The sequence below is a fragment of the Dipodomys spectabilis genome, unplaced genomic scaffold, assembly GCF_019054845.1.
Source record: "Dipodomys spectabilis isolate Male_0828 unplaced genomic scaffold, ASM1905484v1 ptg000015l, whole genome shotgun sequence".
Taxonomy (NCBI): domain Eukaryota; kingdom Metazoa; phylum Chordata; class Mammalia; order Rodentia; family Heteromyidae; genus Dipodomys; species Dipodomys spectabilis.
This window is the reverse complement of record NW_024870692.1, coordinates 9,879,194-9,899,946: the sequence shown is the minus strand read 5'-3', so window position 1 is coordinate 9,899,946 and position 20,753 is coordinate 9,879,194. Positions and strand designations below refer to the sequence as shown.

At 35.0% G+C, this 20,753-nt stretch overlaps 1 protein-coding gene across 1 annotated transcript in view; it reads right to left on the bottom strand.

Annotated features, from left to right (window-relative positions):
* Window positions 1-20,753, bottom strand: part of Prex2 (phosphatidylinositol-3,4,5-trisphosphate dependent Rac exchange factor 2) — a 255,031-nt gene that overhangs the window by 55,544 nt on the left and 178,734 nt on the right. The window contains exons 31-35 of the mRNA XM_042666524.1: window positions 18,299-18,340; window positions 14,991-15,208; window positions 11,291-11,393; window positions 6,359-6,502; window positions 4,867-4,981 (exon numbers count right to left, since the gene is read on the bottom strand). Coding sequence (XP_042522458.1) covers window positions 4,867-4,981; window positions 6,359-6,502; window positions 11,291-11,393; window positions 14,991-15,208; window positions 18,299-18,340 — 622 coding nt within the window. The remainder of the gene's footprint in view (window positions 1-4,866; window positions 4,982-6,358; window positions 6,503-11,290; window positions 11,394-14,990; window positions 15,209-18,298; window positions 18,341-20,753) is intronic.

The window sequence follows — 20,753 nt, the reverse complement described above, 5'->3', positions numbered from 1 at the left end:
TGGGGACGGGAAAGGAAATAAAATGCTGAAATAACAATACAGGTTGACCCACTGTAACAATGAGATGTACAAGACATTATGTTGAAAACAAACTTTACAATTTTGCAGGCAGGGGTTGGGGGGGGGGTAGGGGAAGTAGGGAGGAAAGGGATGATAGGGGAAAATCAAAGGAGGGGGTAACAATGCTCAATAGGAAATGGACTCATTACCTTGCTCATGTAACTGTAACCCATCTGTGCAGTATCTTTACAGTAAAAATATATATTCAAAATTAAAAATAATTCCAAGGGAAGCTGCGACTAAACAAAAATAATAAATGATCACAGTAGCTAACGTGTATGTTGTTTCCTTTTGACTTTTAAATTTGCTATGTACTTTATACTGAATGTAAGGTTAAAAAGTAATAACCTAGGCTTCTGAAATTGCAAGGACTTATCTGGATAGGGGGAATACTGTTCACATTTAGAAATTATCTCATTAGTCACTGTATAGTGTGCTTATGCCAATAAAGAGCAAACACTAAAATGAAAGGGTCTGGGAATGATAAATTACTTTTAAGTAGGGCAAGGAAAAACGAGACTGATGGAGAAGGTGGCTCAGGGCCAGAGGGAATAAAAAGGAAAGCCGTAGGCAGCGGAGAGCTCAGGAAGCAGCGGGAGGATGAAGCAGGGAGGGTATAATGAAGCCCATACTCCTGAATTTATCAGCAATTTCACAGACACGTTAATGAACAGAAGGAAATTAATCAAGAACGTTATCTAACGTGGCCCACAAGGGGGGGTTATATTTTAGAAATGGCTTGGCCTTGTTCATGGCAGAGGCGGGGGCGGGGGGAGTGGGGACCCAGCAACCTAAGTGTCTTTAGGCTTGTGGGTTCAGGGACACAGAGAATGTGACAAGGTTCCCAGGTCTATATTTCGTAGAGGTCAAAGGAGAAAGGTCAGCAAACCTGCTTCATTACTGCTTGTGAAAACTTTACTCACTTTTCATATTATTTGCAACTGATACCTAAAATATAAATGGACATCATGGATGTTCCACTGTCCTTAGAGATGTCGGACGATGCCCTACAACCCAATACATTTGGCCTCTGTGTATGTCTCTTGCATGCAACATTATTCTTCAATGCTTAGATCCAACTGGCTTTGTCTTCCTCAAACATTATAAGCTTGTTCCCAGGACTGGTACGCATCAAGACACTGACAGCAATCTTCTCCTATAGTCTGGCAAGTCTATATCCTTATAGTGACAGAAGCAGTGGTCCCTGGACATGTTAGATACATCAATATATTATATCATTTATGGCACTTTGAACTTATAACCTAAAGAAGCCTAATCAAACAACAGTTTATTTCTAGACTAAGGAGGAGATGACTTTTTCTGGAGTCTAGTTGGTAAATAAACTTTTATGTCCAGAATGAGATGTTTTCTCAGCAACAGAAGGAAAAAGGCATTCAAGTTGTGAGGAAGCACTTTTTAAGAGGGGCAGTAAGGACCCTGGAAATGGTCACTGTGGTTGGGTTCTAAAGAACAGACAAAAATATGGAACCAACCCAGATGCCCCTCAGTAGATGATCAAGAAAATGTGGTATATATACACAATGGAATTCTATGCCTCCATCAGAAAGAATGACATTTCCCCATTTGTTAGGAAATGGAAAGGCTTGGAAAAAATTATATTAAGTGAAGTAAGCCAGGCCCAAAGAAACATAGGTCCTATGGTTTCCCTTATTTGCAATATCTAGTATATGTCTGAGTCAAGCAGAAAAGGTCAGATAAGATGATGTTAGGGAAAGGAACCCTAAGATATGTATTCAAATGTTTTGTTTTCTTTCATGCGATTGTTTCTAACACATTTATAAGATGATTTCTTTGTTGCATTGTATGTCCCTCCCCCACAGTATAACCCCTGCTTTCACTGTATTTGATGTGGGTATAATTTGTGGAGGGGAAGGGGAAAAACAAATCATTTAAATAGGAATACAGGTGGACCCATTGCAACAATAAGATGTACAAGTTGTTATGTCGAAAACGAACTTTACAACTTTGGTGGGGGGAGTGGGGAGGGCGGGGAGGATTGGGTGGGGGGCGGGGGAGGGGAGGATGGGAAGGGATGGGAAGGGTAAACAAAGGAGGAGGCTACAATGCTTGATAAGAAATGTACTCATTATCTTGCCCATGTAATTGTAACCCCTCTGTACAGTATTTTCACAATAAAAAAAAGAATAGAAAAAATTACCTGAGATCAATTTAAGACAATTTGTGTTTATAGAGTATCAGGAAAAATAAAAGAAAAAATTAATAACTTATATAAGAAACTAGCAGGAAGTAAGGAGGAAGGTAATTGCCTTCCTGTGCAAAGGAAATCTAATATGTAACAAGAAGAATGTGCGGCAGGGCATTCCTGACAGCCGCTCTGAATTTGTATGGAGGAGTTCGTACTTTTAAAAATGTTTCCTTAAGGGAAGATACATTAATCTCTTTTCTTAGGCTAGAATAGCATATAATTGAAATGTGTGCTATTTACTTCTTCAGGAATCATTAATAAACATTTCAGCCATGATCTGCTGTATATGAAAATACATTATATTTTTATTCTTTTTTTAGAAGAATCAAGGGTGAAGAATGGTATGCTACATACCCCCTTGTTTTTGCTACTTATATTTACACATTATAATGCAATTATACACACGTAAGTAGAAGATGGCTTATCCAAAACCACTTTGATAAACACGATGTGAGGCAAAGAGATCAGACAAAAAGATCTTGTATGAGCAAGAAGATGGGATATCTTTCTATATAACTGTATCATCTCAGAAAAAAAACAACCCTGAATTCTGTAGCAGTCGAAAGGATTTAAGAGAGATTTGATGTTCCTTCTAGGCTTGGAACAATGGTTCTGAAATTTGAGTGTGTCAAGGCACCACAGGAAAGGTTGTTACAACCACTGAGCTAATCCAAGTATCTTGTTGTAGTTGTTTTCAAAAAAATTGCAGACATTACTGATGCTGCTAGTCTGAGGAGGTCATCTTTTAAGAACTTCAGATCAAGGGATTGCTCTCCAATTCTGGATGTACATTAAAATGTTATAGAGAGCTCAATCTAGTACCCATGTTTTACTCCAGTTCCCAAATATAAGTGATTTTTTATGCAGGAGTCTCTCCTAGCAGTAGATACTAAATCATACAATGTTGTTGTTGTTGTTCAACAACTGGAGATACTGGTGTCAGTACTAGGACTGAGAACATGGAGTGGCTAATATTTTGGGTAGAAAAAGGAAGTCCAGAGTCAATCATGAAAGGTCTTCACTACCAAGCTGAGGAACATATGAGTCCATTGGGGGTCAATGTGATATCATCACAGTCCTTTCAGTAGAAGAGTGATATAATGTGGAAGCAAGATCCTGTAAGACTAGGAGATTACCTAGGATGGAATGGAAATCAAATCTAAGAGTGTATGCTCAGAGTGGTGTGTTCCATTAAAATGTTTTATTTTTGTATCTTTAATTAAAAGATAACTTGGAATATATTTTATCAGCTGTAAACAATATCTCCTCTGTTAACAACAGTTGCTAACTAAAAGATTTTTTACTAGGTAGAATTTGAGTTTCTTAAACCAATGTTTCTTAGACCGGAAATGTACTCTGCAGGAATTTAAGATTCACTTTTTTTCTAGTCTGTTAAGAGTCATTACATGGTATTCAATTGAGAAATGATGGTCTGCTAATGCAACAAAATTGAACCATTATAAGAGATAGCCCAGTCAGAATCATCAGGATCACCTCAACTACATTTCCAGAGGAAGAGAAAACGAGTGTACAAAGATCTTAGGGATGTGAAATAGAGAATCAAGAGAGGATAAAATGAAGGATAAAATATAGAATCTAAGGGGTAACAGCCGAATGTGAGACAGTGATTAGAAGGCAATGCATTCCCACTGGAAGAAAGCCCTACACTGGTCAAAGGATCAGAGCCAACACCACCCTCTGCTGGGCATATTGGGAATTATTTTATCTTCACAGCTTAGCCAAATTACAAAAACTGGAAAATATAGTATTTTTTGACTAATGAAGACTCAAGAAATAGTTTTAAGAATAAAAGAATAGGTCAGGTATCAGTGGCTCATGCCTGTAATCCTAGTTACTCACACACCTGATCTGAGTAAAGTAATTCCAAGCTAACCAGGCCAGCAAAGTCCCTGAGAGTCTTTTTTTTTTTTTTTTGATTTTTTAAATTTTATTTGTGAACATACTGTACAGAGGGGTTACAATTACATGGGCAGGATAATGCGTACATTTCTTACCAAGCATTGCAGCCTCCTCCTTTGTTTACCCTTCACATCCCTTCCCAGCCTCCCCCCTCCTCCCCACCCATCCCCCCCCCTCCCCCGCACCGACGTTGTAAAGCTTGTTTTCGACATGACAACTTGTACTTCTCATTGTTGCAACAGGTCCCTGAGAGTCTTATGTCTAGTTAACCACCAAAATCCAGAAAGTGGAGCTGAGGCTTAAGAGGTAGAGCACTAGTCTTAAGCAAAAAAGGTCAGGGACAGAGCTCAGGCTCTGAGTTCAAGCCCCAGGATTGGCACACACAAAAAAGTTAGAACATTTAACTTCATCGCTTTATATTCTTCAGAAAATAAAACATTAGCATGAAAAATTTCAATAGTTTTTCTTAATTATTTTTATTTGGAACATACATTATCATTAGCATATCTGAACCATTAGGCATTATATAAAAGGACTTTAAGTCCCAAAAGAAATATCATTAATAATATAACATAAAGAAAATGTCAAAATTTTTATTTGTGTGTTCAAAATAGTCTAATTTAAAAACTATAACAAAACAAAATAGGACTGTTACCTACCGGAGCCTCTGGTTATATTGTTTAACCTTTTCCAAGGATGCTGCATTTATCTGCGCTTGAAATTCTTCCACAGAAACATTGTCTCTATAGTAATATCCTTCCATACTTTCCAGGGCTGTGCAAACAAGACAATGTAAATTTACATGCAAGTCTGTAAATTAACTTCTGCACAGGAAGTCTAATTTCATTGACTCTTGGTAGCTGTATCAAATAGCTTCAATGATAAGCATACAAGTAAGAAAGAATTCTTTCCAAAAATGAAAAAAAAATATTCTTGTACTCTCAAAATAAATACCAAATATTTGGTGATTTTTCTGATAAATAGGCAAAGAAAATTTCTAGTTTAGACTGTCCTCTATTTTTAATACATTTTGCATACATTTTAGAAGTCTAGGCCACCCCCAAAATACATTTCTCTGGCTCAAGGATTATTCTGAGCTGATTATTTTGAGAAATTGCAGGCTCAAGAGCAGCTCTGAAAATATAGAAGTGTTTTGTAAGGGAAATTTGCATCAATAAAGGAAATTTGCATTTGTCAGATTGACTCTCCTCACCTTCTCAGTGGAGAAGGCCCTGACTTTCATCGGCAGGACAAACCGTGTTTTTACATTGTGCTCTTTCTGCTACCTCCCAGCAACCAGAACTATCTTCTTTGTTTCAACAGATAATGGTACAATAGTCCCCCCCTCATCCATAGGAGATCCCTTCTAAGACTCCAGTGGATGCTTGAAAACCAGTATTAATAATGCCTTGTAGGGATTTTCCCCCTATAAGTAAAGTTAGCATAACTGGTTTTTCTTTCTTTATGATTTTAAAAGTGGAAGTCTTAGTTTCCCCATATATCTCAATTAGTTGAGAACTTTCATTTGTGTGTATGTGTGTGTGTGTGTGTGTTGCTCCTGGAACTTGAACTCAGGGCTTACATGCTATCTCTGAGCTTTGTGCTCAAGGGTAGGCTCTTTATCACTTGAGTCACACTCTACTTCTGACTTGTTGGTGGTTAATTGAAGATAAGCGTTTATCACCTATGCTGGCTTTGAACCTCAATTCTCAAATCTCAGCCTCTCAAGTAGCTAGGATTATAGGCATGGGCCACCAGTGCCTGACTGAGAACTTTCACCTTTTTACTTAAAGTAAGTATTTTATGGCTTCTCTGGGATATCCCAATTATCAGCATCATTCTTCTTGCATTGTAGGATTTTATTAAGTAAAATAAGGGTTTCACAAGCACAAAGATATCAGAAAAGTCAATGATCTGATCATTGGGGTCACCTAACTGAATAGCAGGCATATAGTATATCTTGCATCATGGATACACTGGACAAAGGGAAGATAATTATTTCTTTAATAAACATTTATAGAATAATTGCCTAAATACCATGATTATTCAAATTAGTGAAAAAAGTCATGATTGTTAAGATTAAATTTACCTATAAATATTGATAAAGATAGAAATTAATTAAATACATGAAGCACAAAGAAAAAAGTTTACCTTGTGCAAAGAGAACGGGATGAATTTTAAATCCTCCGCCATTTTTCAACCTTTGGGGTAGTTGTTCAAAATGATAACTATCTAGGTAGAAGTAAACTTTCAGAGCTTGCCGGCTTCCTTCTGCTTGGTATGTTAGAGAAACATCTGAAATGATATTGAATGTTAGGTTACTCCTAATAATAATCACGAAAGCTTTGCATGAGTTATATTAGTTATACATAAGTGATTCATTGTAGGGAATATATAAATATATATATAAATATATAAATATATATAAATAACATTGAATTTTAATTTTATATTCCATGTTCACTGCTGCATCATGATATATAGGGAAGTAATTGCCTTGGGGATATATTAACTTTGTTTCTGTACTTGCTCATTAGTTCTAAGAGATTTCTGTTGTGGTTTTTAGATTTTCCACAGAGATGATCATCATGCTTCATTTTTGTTCACCTTGCCTATGAACAAAGATAGTTTCATTTCTTCCTTGTTAATCTTGGTACTTCCTATTCCCTTTTCTTGTCTTATTGCATTAGCAAGGACTTCTAGCACAGTACTGAAAAGGAATGGAGGCATAGACTTCGTTTGTTCCTGATAATGAGAAATCTTGTAGTTTCTCAGCATTAAATATGATAATAGAGGCTTTACAGGTGTTCTTTATTATGCTGAGTAAGTTTTTGTGTTTCTAGTTTACTGAAAGTTCTTATTATGAGTAAAGGCTATATTTTATCAATTCTTTATGGCATCTCCTGATGTGATTATGTGATTTCTACTTTTAGCCAGTCATGTAATGGATTTTATTACTTGATTTTCAGTACGGAATCAGAAGTGCATATCTAAGGTAAATCCCACTTGATTATAGAATGTAATTCATTGTATACATGGTTAGATTTGGGGGTTTTTGTACTTAATGTTCATGAGAATTGTTACCAGTACAAGATGTTCTTTGATGGAAATGATATCTGTGCTTTCCTATAGTATTCTTAGTTTTGACTCCATTATGGAATGGGTGCCTGGTAATTTTTAGCAAATTATAGTCCCTTAGTTCCTAGCATATGTTCATTTAAGTTTGTAAAAGTCATATAATATGTGAGTCCCCAGATGCACCATCATTTTCCTATCAATACTATCATCCATTTAACAGACAGATTGGTTACACAGAAGCAAAAGAATTTAACAGAAATTAAAATACAAATGACAGAGAGGAAAGGGAAACTACAAAATAGAAGTATTTGGGCTTCATAAATTTGTATTCTATTCAGTGTTCATGCATATTTTTTTTCATTTTAGGAACCAGAAGTTAAGATCTATACAATACATAAAACACTATCAATTTGCAATCCTTTGATAACTTATTTCTCTTTCATAACTTCTCTTAAAACTATAGTAAAAAAATAAAATAAGTGTTATTATATGGCAAAAAGATGTTTGAAGTTTTAATGGAACATCTCCTTTACTGATATTGGAGAAATAAACATTAAATAACAAGAAGTATGTCATCTGCAATCACAAATGTCATTTGACCTTGAACTCTACTTTTGTATCAGTCTTGTTTCAAGAAAGAGGTTTGAAGTAGCAAATGTGAATTAAGAATGTGTATTAAATGCTTACTATGTTTTGGTCTTAATTGTTTAAGTACTTAGTGTGAATATTTGAGTTTTATAGGAAGACTGTACATTTTTTTACTAAGGTGAAAACATTTGTCACGATTAAGTGTCATAAAAAGGAGACGATTTACGATAGCACTGTGAAAAACTCCTACAGTATTTTAATTCTCAAGTTGGTTGATTTTTATTAAAGATCAGTAAGTTTAGGACCTTTAAAAATAGCAATTAAATACACAAATTTGGAAAGATAATTTTTAATGACTGGAAGGCAAGGACAGAAGTTGATTCATTTTTGATTGGGTGTTTGGGAAACAACTGTACAAAAACCCATGCCAATTTTGTTAACGGTTGCTATGTGCTAATTTTGTTAATTGTTGCTATGTGCTCTGTGTCTTGAATGTACTTAGCAAGTATGCCCCAAGGACTCATTTCGACTAAAATTATGAATGAGACAGCCTTCCTAGGGGATTTTGAATCCAAACCATGTATAGCCAACTTCTTATTCAGTCAAGTGAGACATCTGTTATGTCAAAACATAGCAACTTTTCTTATTACAGGATTCCATATGCAGTACTGTACTAAGTCTGTTGCTTTAGTTAATGCGAATCTGATTTAGTAATCTCACTGAGTAACAGGTCATGTCCAGTCTAAGCTGATGTACGTGAGCACTTTTAATATATTAGTATCTAGTAATTCACAGGATTTTTCATAAAGACTAAAACTATTACTCAAAATGTACTCTCCGAGCAAAACCACAAAATTCTATGAAAGAGATAACCCAAATTAAATAAAGAGAAATGTTTACAGTTAGGAAGTCTCAATATTATCAAGATGTCATTTATTCTCATCCTGATGTATGTATGGTTTTAATGCAATCCCAGTCAAAATTCTGAAGTTTCACAGATAAGAGAAAATGGTGCTAAAGTTTCTACGAAGAGGCAAAAGACTCAGAAGAGTAAATACAATATTGGAAAGATAAGAACATACTTGGAGGGCAGACATGATCTGATGTGAAGGATTATTAGAAAGCTAAAGCAAGGCTGTAGTGTTGACCAAATGAAGAACAAGTACACCACTGCAATCTAGAAATAGCTCAGAAGTAGACCCACGGAAATACAATCCACCTGACTTTGACAAGGGAGCAAAGGCAACATGACAGAGAAAAGATCATCATTTCAACACATGGTTCTGACACAAGTGGGTGCCTACAGAAAATAAAACTGAATCTAAGCACTGGACTTACATCCCTCAAAAATTACATCAAAATGAATCCAAGACCCAAATGTGAACTGTGAAACTATATGCATCCTAGAAGATAACGTAAGAAAAAACCCTAGATGACTTCAGATGACATTTTAGAAATAACATCTCAGTCACAATCAAGAAAATGAGAATTTATAAGCTGGGCTTCATTAAAATTTAAAACTTTTGCTTTATGAAAAATACTGTAAAAAAATGAGAAGACAAGCAATGGATGAGGGGAAAATTTTCACAAAAGGCACTTCTGGTAAAGAGAAAAGTCATCCCAAATAGATGAAGCACTCTCAAAATCCAACAGGTTAAACTTTTTTAAAAATCTTTTAAAATATGCATAATATTGTGGAATTGAGAATCATTAAGTTTTACTTGTAGAACTTTAACTTCAATAAAAAATATCAAACTTCCCTATTAGTACTATATAATGAAGAAGAATGGGGTGAGCCATTGTATCTAGCTCAGAAAATCAGTCTCTTTAATACAACACAATGTTACCAGTGATGCTGCAAATAAAGGTTTCTGAAAATGCAAAGTGATAAAGTATGGGGCATGATTCAAGTACTTAGCTGAATATCACATTAAACCACATAAAACATTAATTCAAATACATTATCTTTTCTTCTTTTTTCATTGATTATTGAGATAGAGTATCACTTTCTGCCTGAACTTGTACCGGATCACAATTATCCCAATTTTTACACTTTCTACCTTAGCTGATGACAGACATATACCACCGCATCCAAGTTGGTTGAGGTGGAGTGTCACAATCACTTTTGTATCAGCTGGCCTTGAGCTGCTATCCTACTGATCTCGGCCTCCATGGTAGCTAGGATTACAGGACTGAGGCACTGCCTCAGAGTCAAATACATTATCTTACTTAAGTCCCTTAAGTTAGACAAAACTCATATTTGCAAGTAAGAATGGGCCCAGGATTTGTACTCAGATTTCTTGAGGCCAAAGTCATTGGTCACTTTTCACCTCATGCTTCCTCCCTTCTCCTTTCACAGAGATGTACCAACAAATCTCCATATCAGTGCTGTGGATTTTTATAAGTCAATCTAACTCCTCTTTTCTATATATGTAGAAAGATGAACCTACATGCAATGAAGAATAATAAAGTTCTAATTTTCTTATGTTGATTAAATGAGACATTATGACCCTTTGAGCAGTGAATAATTCTCTTCTTCACTGAATAAACTTCAAATGTGAACTGAATTTCTTTTTTTCTTGTCAGTTCTGGCATTTGAATTTAGGGGCCTTGTTCTCTCAATCAACTTTCTTGCTCATGAATGGTGCTCTACCACTTAAGCCATACCTCCAGTCTGCTGTTAATTTGCTGGTGACTGGGAATAAAGTCTCATGGACTTTTCTTCCTGAGCTAGCTTTGAACCAGGTTTTCCAGTCTCAGCCTCCTGAGTAGCTAGAATTACTGGCATGAGCCTTGGGCACCTGGATTACTATTATATTCACTTGGGAAAACACAGGAGACATATAGTGGTAATATTAAAAAGTTGTTAAAGACCTTTTGGACTGACAGACAGCTTTACTTTAAACCTATTTAGGACATTGTTGAAAGAGTAGATAAATAATGATAACTTGCAGAAACTAAAAGACATGGTGAACAAGATGGCACGGGCTCACACCTGTAATCCTAGCTACATGGGAGGCTGAGATCTGAGGCTGAGGTTTGAAGCCAGGAGAGAAAAGTCCTTGTGACTCTTGTCTCCAGTTAATCACCAAAAAGCCAGAAGTAGAGGTATAGCTCAAGAGGCAGAGCATTAGCCTTGAATGAAAAAGCAAAGCAAGAACATGAAGTCTAATGAGCTCAAGCTCCAGGACTGGCACAAAATAAATGAAATGAAATGAAAATACATACACAGGTACTTCTAGTTACCTTTCTGAGGCATACAACTCCTAGGCTACAGCCTTTGCTTGATTTAATGATGAAAAACATTTTAAAATTCATAGAACACACACAAAAAACAGATAAAGAAAGTAACATCAAAGTTATATCATAAGTTACTATTTTATGGGAAAGAAATTCTATAAACATATAACTACTTACTTGCAACCAACGGTTCCTCTTCTGATGGTCTGAAGTAAAAGGAAACCTTCTCTAAATCAAACAGCGCAACCAGGGTATCTTCTAGCATGGCTTGTTCATCCGTCTACAAAGAACAAAGAAACATAGCATATAACATATGACACTATACTGTGATGCAAGAGTTTGATGCTGAAAAGGAAATTAACAAGTACCAGAAAATTCCAAGTCCATTGTTCATTTTCCTTTACTTACTGGTGTATTTATCTATTTAGATAATTTAATTCAAGGCCTCCCACTTGTTAGGTATGGTATTTAGCTCTCTTGCTTTATTTTTCAGATAAGATCTTGTGCTTTTTCTCCAGGAAGATGATCCTCCTAATCTCTACCACCTGAGTAGCTATAATTACAAATATGCTCAACCATGCCAGGCCCTTATATACTGTTGTAGTTTTCCTTTAATACCTTGCTTAATTGGTTATACACACACCTGTGCAGCCTATTTGGCAGCTAGATTATATTCATATTGATTTAATTTACAAATAATGCGTGAAGAGCACACTGTTTGCCATGAGTAACTTGATATTTTTTTAAAAAAACAGCTAAAAAACAAAAGCACTGTTTTATTTAAAAGCCGCATTACATAACAGCTATTCTTTTTTACAGTAAGATAATTTATTTATGTTTCCATTTGCTGTTGCTATAACTGTAATAAAAGCAATTTTCATGTGTGTATATATAACTTTTTCATATTATATATGTATACACATATATAACACACATATACATATACATATATGTGTGTATATATGTGTGTGTATATATATATATATATATATATATATAAAACTGTTGGATCCAACGTTTTTAATCATTTGCCTATTCTTACAACATACACTTTTCTAGAAATGCAGGATATGGCTCAGTGGTATGTCTCATTTTTCTGGTACTGGATTCTTCCCTCTATTAGCAGTTCATAACTTCTCCACAAGAGTACTGGATTCATTTCATCATGAAAGTATAATTAGGTTTACCATAGACTGATTTACTTGTAAAAGTAACATTTGTTTCCTTGATAATGTGACTGATCTTTTCAAACCATCACTTCAACAAAATACCTTAACAAGGTGCTATAAGCTTGCACCATGTTTTAAGGGCAGCATTATTTGTAGTGAAATAAGTGGTAAGGAATTTTCATTGTATTCAAAACAACCAGAAAGGAACTCAACCCAAAGAAAGACACATGGCAGGGGGAAAAAAGGTGAAGAAAATGGTCATTTTTGCACAGTGGTGCAATACTTAAAGCGTGTGTGTGTGTGTGTGTGTGTGTGTGTGTGTGTGTGTGTGTGTGTACATATATTAACCCATATATACATATATCACATATATACATATACATGTATACATACATACACATACATCTGTGTATAATTTTAATGGGGGCTGGATAAATATCTATTAGACTTTTTTTTTTGGTGCTGGTACCAGGTTTAAACTAGCATTTTGCTAGTTGATTTGAAATAAAGACTTTTCTTGGGCTAATTTCAGACCTTTATTCTCCAGGTCTCAGCCTCTTTATGAGCTAAAATTATAGGTGTGATTCACTAGCACATGACTCTACTGTTATCTTTAAAAATCATTTAGATGCAGCAGAAACAACATTTTGTTTATTCAGACATCAGTTAATAGAAATTTGTGTTGTCAATACTTTTTAAGTTATTCTGAATATTTGGGTTTTTACTTTCACTGTACTTGAGTTTGAACTCCGAGCTTCATGCTATGCTTGCTAGTTGGATGCTCTACTACTTGAGCCATATCACCTTTTTTGCTTTGGTTATTTTTCAGATGAAGTCTTCTATCTGATTTTGCCTGGCCTACTATCTACGGCCTCTTGCTTAGCTGGGCCACATGTGTTTACATCAATCACCATTGCCTGACTTACTGTTGAGATTCAGTCTTAGCAAACTTATTTCCTGAGCTGGCTTATTCCATGATCCTCACAATCGTTTTCTCCAGAGTAGCTGAGATTATATGTGTGAGCCACTGTGGTCTCATGAATAATTTTTCTGGAAATATCTGTGCACACATTTTTGTGTAAATGGAATTTTTGGTTTCATTTAGGTATTAAGTAGGTGTGGAAATTCTGGGTAATATGGGAACTCGGAAGTTTTAAGTGCCAAAATGATTTCCAAAATACTTGCACTATTTTACATTCCATGTAAAATTCCATATGCTGTGGTTTTGTGTTTTGTAGTTTAAATGACACTGGTGGTCATCTTTCCAAGTTATCATTCTCATTTTTATTTCTTATCTAGTGAGTTTATTATTCAACTTATTTCCTCACTTTTAAGTTGAGTCATTTATCTATTTACTAGTTATTTTTGAGGGTTCTTTATAGAAGAGGGTTAAATGTCATTTATTAGCTATGTGAGTTATTAGTTACTATATGATTTATACATGTTTTCCCATTATTAAAAAATTTGGGTAAGATTCAGTTTAAAGCAAAAGACACAGTGATTTGATAAATGTTTTAAAATTAGGATATAAAATACAAATAAGGACTCATTTATTCACTTATTCAACAAATACTTTGTCCCAACCAGATGTTAGGGTGTGGGCTTTCTATCATACATAATTTACATTTGATAATTGATAATTCATTTTTATTGTTTTTAAACACCTTTTCCAAAGTGATTTATTTCAAATTAATCAGGTAAGAAGTAAAGCACACACATGGATTCAACTGAGTTTTTAAAAAGAACCTATTTCTTTTCCTCTAAAGTACACTGAGATGGACTCTCTTAACACTCTTAACACTCTTAACACTCCAGAAACTGCTACAGTTGGACAATGCAACAATCCCCTCCCTCCCACCAACATCACTGAAGAAAAGTACTAGTGTGATGTATGAACTCATATATTTGCTTTAAAACACAACTATATTACTTGGCAGGTCAATTTTCTACCTGTATAATGATAAAACCTACTTGTGTGTTAATAATCTCAGTTCTATTCAATAAGCACCTGAAATTTAATACAAGAGTGAACAGGTGTGCCTTTCAACCTCATAACAACTATGAGAACCACAGAAAGTATATAGAAATAAGCTCTAACTTCCCTATAGTTTCATTGTTAAGATGTTCCCATGTGCTTTCTTCCTATCCAATGAGGATACATATTTTTCTTCTATTAGCTTCGTGTTCTTAAATTCAGTGGGATAAACAGGCTCACAAAGAAAACAACTATAATGACTGAGCACATGCAAATTTTAAATAGCTGGTCAGACAGTCCCGCATTCAAATCCATCTGAGTTGCTCTATCAAGCACACGCCAGACTATTAGCCATATTAGCCATAACAGGAGCCTGCGTTTCTTTGAGGCTGTTCCTCCAGGACAGAAAATGAAAAAAACATCTTTACAAGCCCTCCTTCCTTCTGATGACCTTTTTCTGTCTGTCCTCAAGGATCCAAGAATTAGTAACAAATGGAAGCTTTCTCAGCTCTTAACAACCACAGACAACAGATTAAAAAATTAAGAACACATATGTTGTATATATTTATTAAAACCTGAAGGATCACTAGAAAGATAAGTCACTGAAAGACTCTGGACACAATAGTGAAGGCAATAAAGAGAGGGTGGAGTAACCAATCACTCCACAGGGGAGTAGCATGTGAGGATGTAGGTTATAAATGACATGGACAGAAGGCGTCCTGTGACTTCTTACCAAGTTTGGTGATAGAAGTGATTGAAAGTGGAAAAGAACCCCTGCATTCGCTATCTGATCCAGCCACCTCCTGCTGGCTTCCCACGTTTCCATCTCACTTTCCTTGCTGTTATCAAACATCTGGTTTAAGGCCGCCATAAGCTGCTCTGAGAAGGCGCAGACAGTGGCCACGAGGCTTTGACAGAAAACCATGTCTCTCCGAAGCTGTGTTTCACTATCTATAGTTAAAGAGAACACAAAGACAGCTTTCAGACATGTCGTGCACTGGAGAGAACCTATTCACAAAGCATTTACAGGCAGGGTCATTTGATCTTCCCCAAAAAACTCATGCCAGGTAGAAAATGAGAATCTGAGCTTTATAAATTCACATATATTTTAGCAAACACGTTTCTTTAAATGAACCATTATTTACCATAAAACATACAAAGTATTAAAACAATTTCACTTAATTGATATTTTGACTCTGAAATCAGTAAATTGTTTCATAAAATCTGAAGGAAATAAATACATTCATTTATATTTTCTTACCTGATGGAACACAAGTTACATTTGCTGAAGAGTCCAAGTCCAATACTTTAGTTTGTACTGACAAATTATAGTATTCTTAGTTCTCAAACAGCTGCTAAACATATCCAAATATTAATGTGAAATGTAAGTTCCTATATTGTTTTGACCAAGTAATGGATTTATACCTTTAACAAATTGATTTTTCTGTATGTTTTATTCTTCAATTGACTGGGTTTAGGAGTGAGCCACTTTGAAGGTATGTTTGGCCTATGAAAGCCGACTTGAATCAGAGCTTTTCTAAATTAAAAGAAGATAACATCCCTGATTTTCTTCTGTGGGTGGCTGGCTATATGCAAACCAAAAAAATCTACAAAAACATTAAGGTACACATTCTGCACACTGTAAAATCACACAGACTAAAAAATATCCTCCACAAAAATTTATGAAGTATTTTAAGGGCTTACAGATACTTTCTGGAATGAAGAAGAGTTATCAATTATAGTGTATAACCTAGACAGAAATGTTATCTTTAGTCAATTGACTTTCTCTTTCATTGACCAAAAGGTATAATGTTAAGATGCTTATCAGGAATGTCAAACATCTGTTTTTAATAACCAAAAGCACAAAATCACACGTGTGTGTGTGTATTTGCTTTATCATTAACATTTTTTTCACTTGAAAATTTTATTAGAAAATAAATTTCAGTGTAAAATGGGTTTTCAGTTGAACTATTTAATTTAGATTAAATTTTAACTTACTAGGTTGAACTATACAAAGTCACTGCTTTGGTGATTCCCAATGGTTGAATATGGCAATACCATACAGTTCAACTTACTAAATTAACCCATATATGGTAGATATTTTCTTTAAATAATTCTATACTGTATGTCCCCACCCCACTTGGTGGGCAAAGTGTTTTTCAGGGAACTACAAAATGTTAAAAAAGGGAGAACTGCAGAAGGGGTGACATTGTCAAGAAGCACTGTACTCATAATCTGACTCATGGAATTGTACCTCCTTTATACAAGTACTTAATAATAATGATAAAATGAAAAAGAAGACAATTCAGACAGCTCAAATATGCAGCTAGAGTACTGAGGTTTAAGACAGAAACTAAAGTAAAAATGGCACCCTCTCACATTTTAAATTCATACTTTGCTTTTTACTTGTTCTAAAATGAAACAAAAATCCAGTGAACTTTCAAAAATACTTTAGAAGCTCCAGCAAGAATACGCCCACTCATAGCTTGACAATAACCTAAGGAAAAATCAAATAAGTAAGAAATTGCTGATAACACATTCAAAAGTGGGATGCAAAGATATAACAAAGAAAGGTTCTGGCTCCAGAGTAAACTTGAAAGAGATCACAAAAGCTAATGGCTTGGCCACCAATGGAAATAATTTTTTTCCAAAATGCTTTTGAGAAGAAATTCTCAAATGCATCATTTTTTTAACTCTAAAAGAGTACTCAACTGTTTAATCAATCCTCTGTCATTAAATTCTTTATATATTTATGCCAAATATAGGTTTCTATTCAACTTCATTATCAAATGATGGATGACAATTAACATTCAGTAGGTTGGTTAACTTGACTCATTCATTCAATTATAAGAAAATTTCCTTGTGTGCTAGGCTAGACTTATAAATGTATTTGTAATAAAACATTATACTGAATATTTCATAGATAGGCTCCTGCTCCTTTATTTTCCACTTACTTTTCCAATATATATCTTTGAGCGCCAAGTGCAAATGACTAATTTAGGCATGTTTTGATGATCAGAATAGATTTGGTGGCCTTTATGCAATTAACAGCTTTTCATCTGTAATTTGAATTTTGATCAAATATTTAATTTCCTTTAGGGTCACTTTCTATAGCTAACTTTTTTTTAGCTTTCATTCAATGTGGACTACAAATGTTTAATACAAATAGCACTGTAAAATACATTGTTTTAAAATAAAATCTGTTTGAACAGTTAACTTTCTCACATGCAATTTCTCCTTGGGAAGGATGGGAGGAGGAGGGACTTAATTTCACAAAGTAGTCAAGGTTGGGCTTTGAACTGGCAATCCTGCCTCTACCTCCAGAGTGTGCTGGGATTATACACATTACTCCATGCCTCACTTTGTTCTCTTGTTAATGATATATTAGATAGATAGATGGATAGATAGATAGATAGAAATGCTTTTATCTGTAACAAAAAATGATCATAGTCTTGTGTATTTTTATTTAAACTTCTGCAAGTATTTTTTTTAATCTAGGTAAGGCTTTAGAGGAAGAGAGATCATACTCCCATTTATCTTTCTGAATGGTTCAAAATATTCAATTTCTTTATTTTTTTATTTTCTAGGATTTTAACTTTCTTCTTTTTTTGATCATGGGGCTTAAACTCAGGGTCTAGTTTAGTGTCCCTGGGCGTTTTTGCTCAAGTCTATTACTCTACTACTTTGAGCCGTGGCTCCACTTCTGGTTTCCTGGTGGTTAACTGGAGATAAGAGTCTAATGGACATCCTTGCCTGGTCCTACTTTGAACTCAAATCTCAGCCTCCAGAGTAGCTAGGATTACAAGTATGAACCAGCACTTGGCAACTTTATTCTTTATATTTTTCTAAGTATTTCTTTTAAAAATTATCCTTAAGTAGTTGTACTAAGAAGTTCCATTCAACATGCTGGTTTGTGAGTATAATGCATTTGGATCAATGTCACCCCTTAATCTTCCTCCATCTCTCCCAATTTCTATTGCAAGACTTCTAAGATCTTGAGCTACAATTGCTTCAAATAGTAAAAATAATGCAAAATACTACCTGAATACTCAAGAAGAGCCAAGAGCATCCTACACTTCACCTCTGCAGAGAGAAAACACATCGTTAGTTACTTGTTCTTTTCCAGCTACATCACATGTTGTCTGGGTAGCAAAAGATTAGCAAAATCTTTTTATATTAAATAATAAAAGTTCCATTTACTCTTACCCATCTGCTTAGATAAATCCCATCCATTGCTTAAAACTCTGAAATGTCTTCCACTTTTGCATTGTGTGAGTAGGAGGAAAAACCACTCAAATCCTGCCAACTCTGTAGGTTATCCTCAGCTATTTTAGCTTGTATTGTGTTCTCTAAACTCCTATATAAGACAGTCTATGTTTGCTACTATTATTTAAACTTTTAGTTTTTTATTTCATTTAATTTTTGTCAACCATGGGGCTTGATCTCAGGGCCTGAGCTATATCCTTGAACTTTTTTTGCTCAAGGCTAGGGCTCTACCACTTTGAGCTACAGCTCCACTTTGAGCTTTTAGATGGTTTATTGGAGATGAATCTCATGGCCTTTCCTGCTGGAGATGGCTTCAAATCACCATCGTCAGATTTCAGCCTCTTGAGTAGCTAGGATTACAGGCATGAGCCACCAATGCCTGGCTTATTTAAACTTTTAAAGGTAAAGGTATGTATATGTACATATATGAGGTATTAATAAGTGAACTACATACTCACTGTATTCAATGACTGATTTATCTTTCTACTTTCAACTAGTATTTCAGTAGGTAAAACTTAAAACTTACAAAGTTCCTTCCAGGGTGTAATATTATGGGATGAAAAAGAGAATAAGAAATGTCCTATTCTAGAAAGGTCCACAATGATGACAAAGAGACAGCACTAACTGATTAGAAATGCAGGAAATACTTCAAAGAGCATAAATTTCATAACCCAGACTGCAAGAAGGATTTTAGAGGCAAGATAGTACACAGAAGTCAGGTTCAGAAAAAGTATTGGATCAATTTTAGCACTATGGTATTAGAGAATTGCTAAATGACTTTGAGTTTTATCTACTTCAGTTGTAAATCATAATATCTACCTTATCTATTGCACAGGCATATGGAGAAAAATAAAGTTCTTCATAAAAAGCTTAAAATTTGAACTCTCCATGAAGGGGGTAGGTATGGAAAAAGTGGGAAATAGCATTAGTAAACGAACATAGTAGAGAATAAATAGCAAATGCCTAACCATACAGCATAAGGAGATTTCATTGCATCATTAAAAGATTGAAGCTAGGTGCCACTACCTCACATCTGTAATCCTAGCTGAGGATCCAAGGATCTCAGTTCAAAGTCAGCTTGGGCAGAAAAGTCCCTAAGATTCTTATCCCCAATAAATTAAAAAAAAAAAAAAAAAACAGAAGTAGAGCTGTGGCTTAAGTGGTAGAACATTAACCTTGAGCACAAAGAAGCTCAAGGACAGAGCCCAGGTCCCAAGTTCAAGCCCCAGGATTTGCAAAAGAAAAAAAAAAGTGAGACTGTGATTTAAGTACATACAAAGCCCTACTGAAAACAGCTTCTAACACCAGATGAATGTACATTTTTCTTATAGAAAATCACCACACCATGTTCTAGAGTAGAATATTGACACTATGAACATGATATCGTAAGAAAACAAATCTGGTAATAGTCTAGGTGAATCAGAAAGCTATCACCCCAAGGAAACATGTGAAAAAGAAAGAAATGTTCATTAGAACAAACATAGAGGAAAGAAAAAAGAAAAAGAAAAGGTAGATCGATGCAAAGATGGATGACTTTGAAAAAAATAAGACACAATTCTTTGAAGAGGAAGACAGTTGCAACTATGTTCACTAACAGACATATGAGATGATGATGGAAGGCTGTTCCAGTAGAAATATTTGGCTGGTAACAGAAGTCCATAACTTAGCTGAGAAATTAAGTGAGAGACAATGACCATCTCCGTGATAACTCACAATCAGACCCTGTGGATCTGGTACTGTCTCTGTTCTCTCCTTCTATTTTTTTGCAAGCTACAAATGTATGTGTAAATAATGCTACAACTTTTGAAGACTTGTAACAAATCTTCCTTAATAAAGGCCACAGATTTGTGATATTTTTATATCACATTTGGGATATATTTCATGGGATATTTTAAAATCAGAGACTCAGAGATATCAGAAATAAGGTTATTCTATCTATCTACATAAACCATGAAATACTAGCCTGGTGGCATGATGTCAAGTTTCCAGCCAAGACTGCACTACGCATTAAGTCACTCTCTCACTACATGAAGACAATTTGGGAAGTGGAACGAAAACTACTTGAAAGTGAATAGAACGTAATTGGGTTACGGCCAGGAGGTTACCTGTGGGCACTTCCACATAACAAACAACTGATTTCAAGGACTCTAATGTGCTGTTTTCATACCATATAAAAGCAAGCCACACAGACTACCACGAAATGGCAGTTTGCTCTCTCCTTAGATTGTGC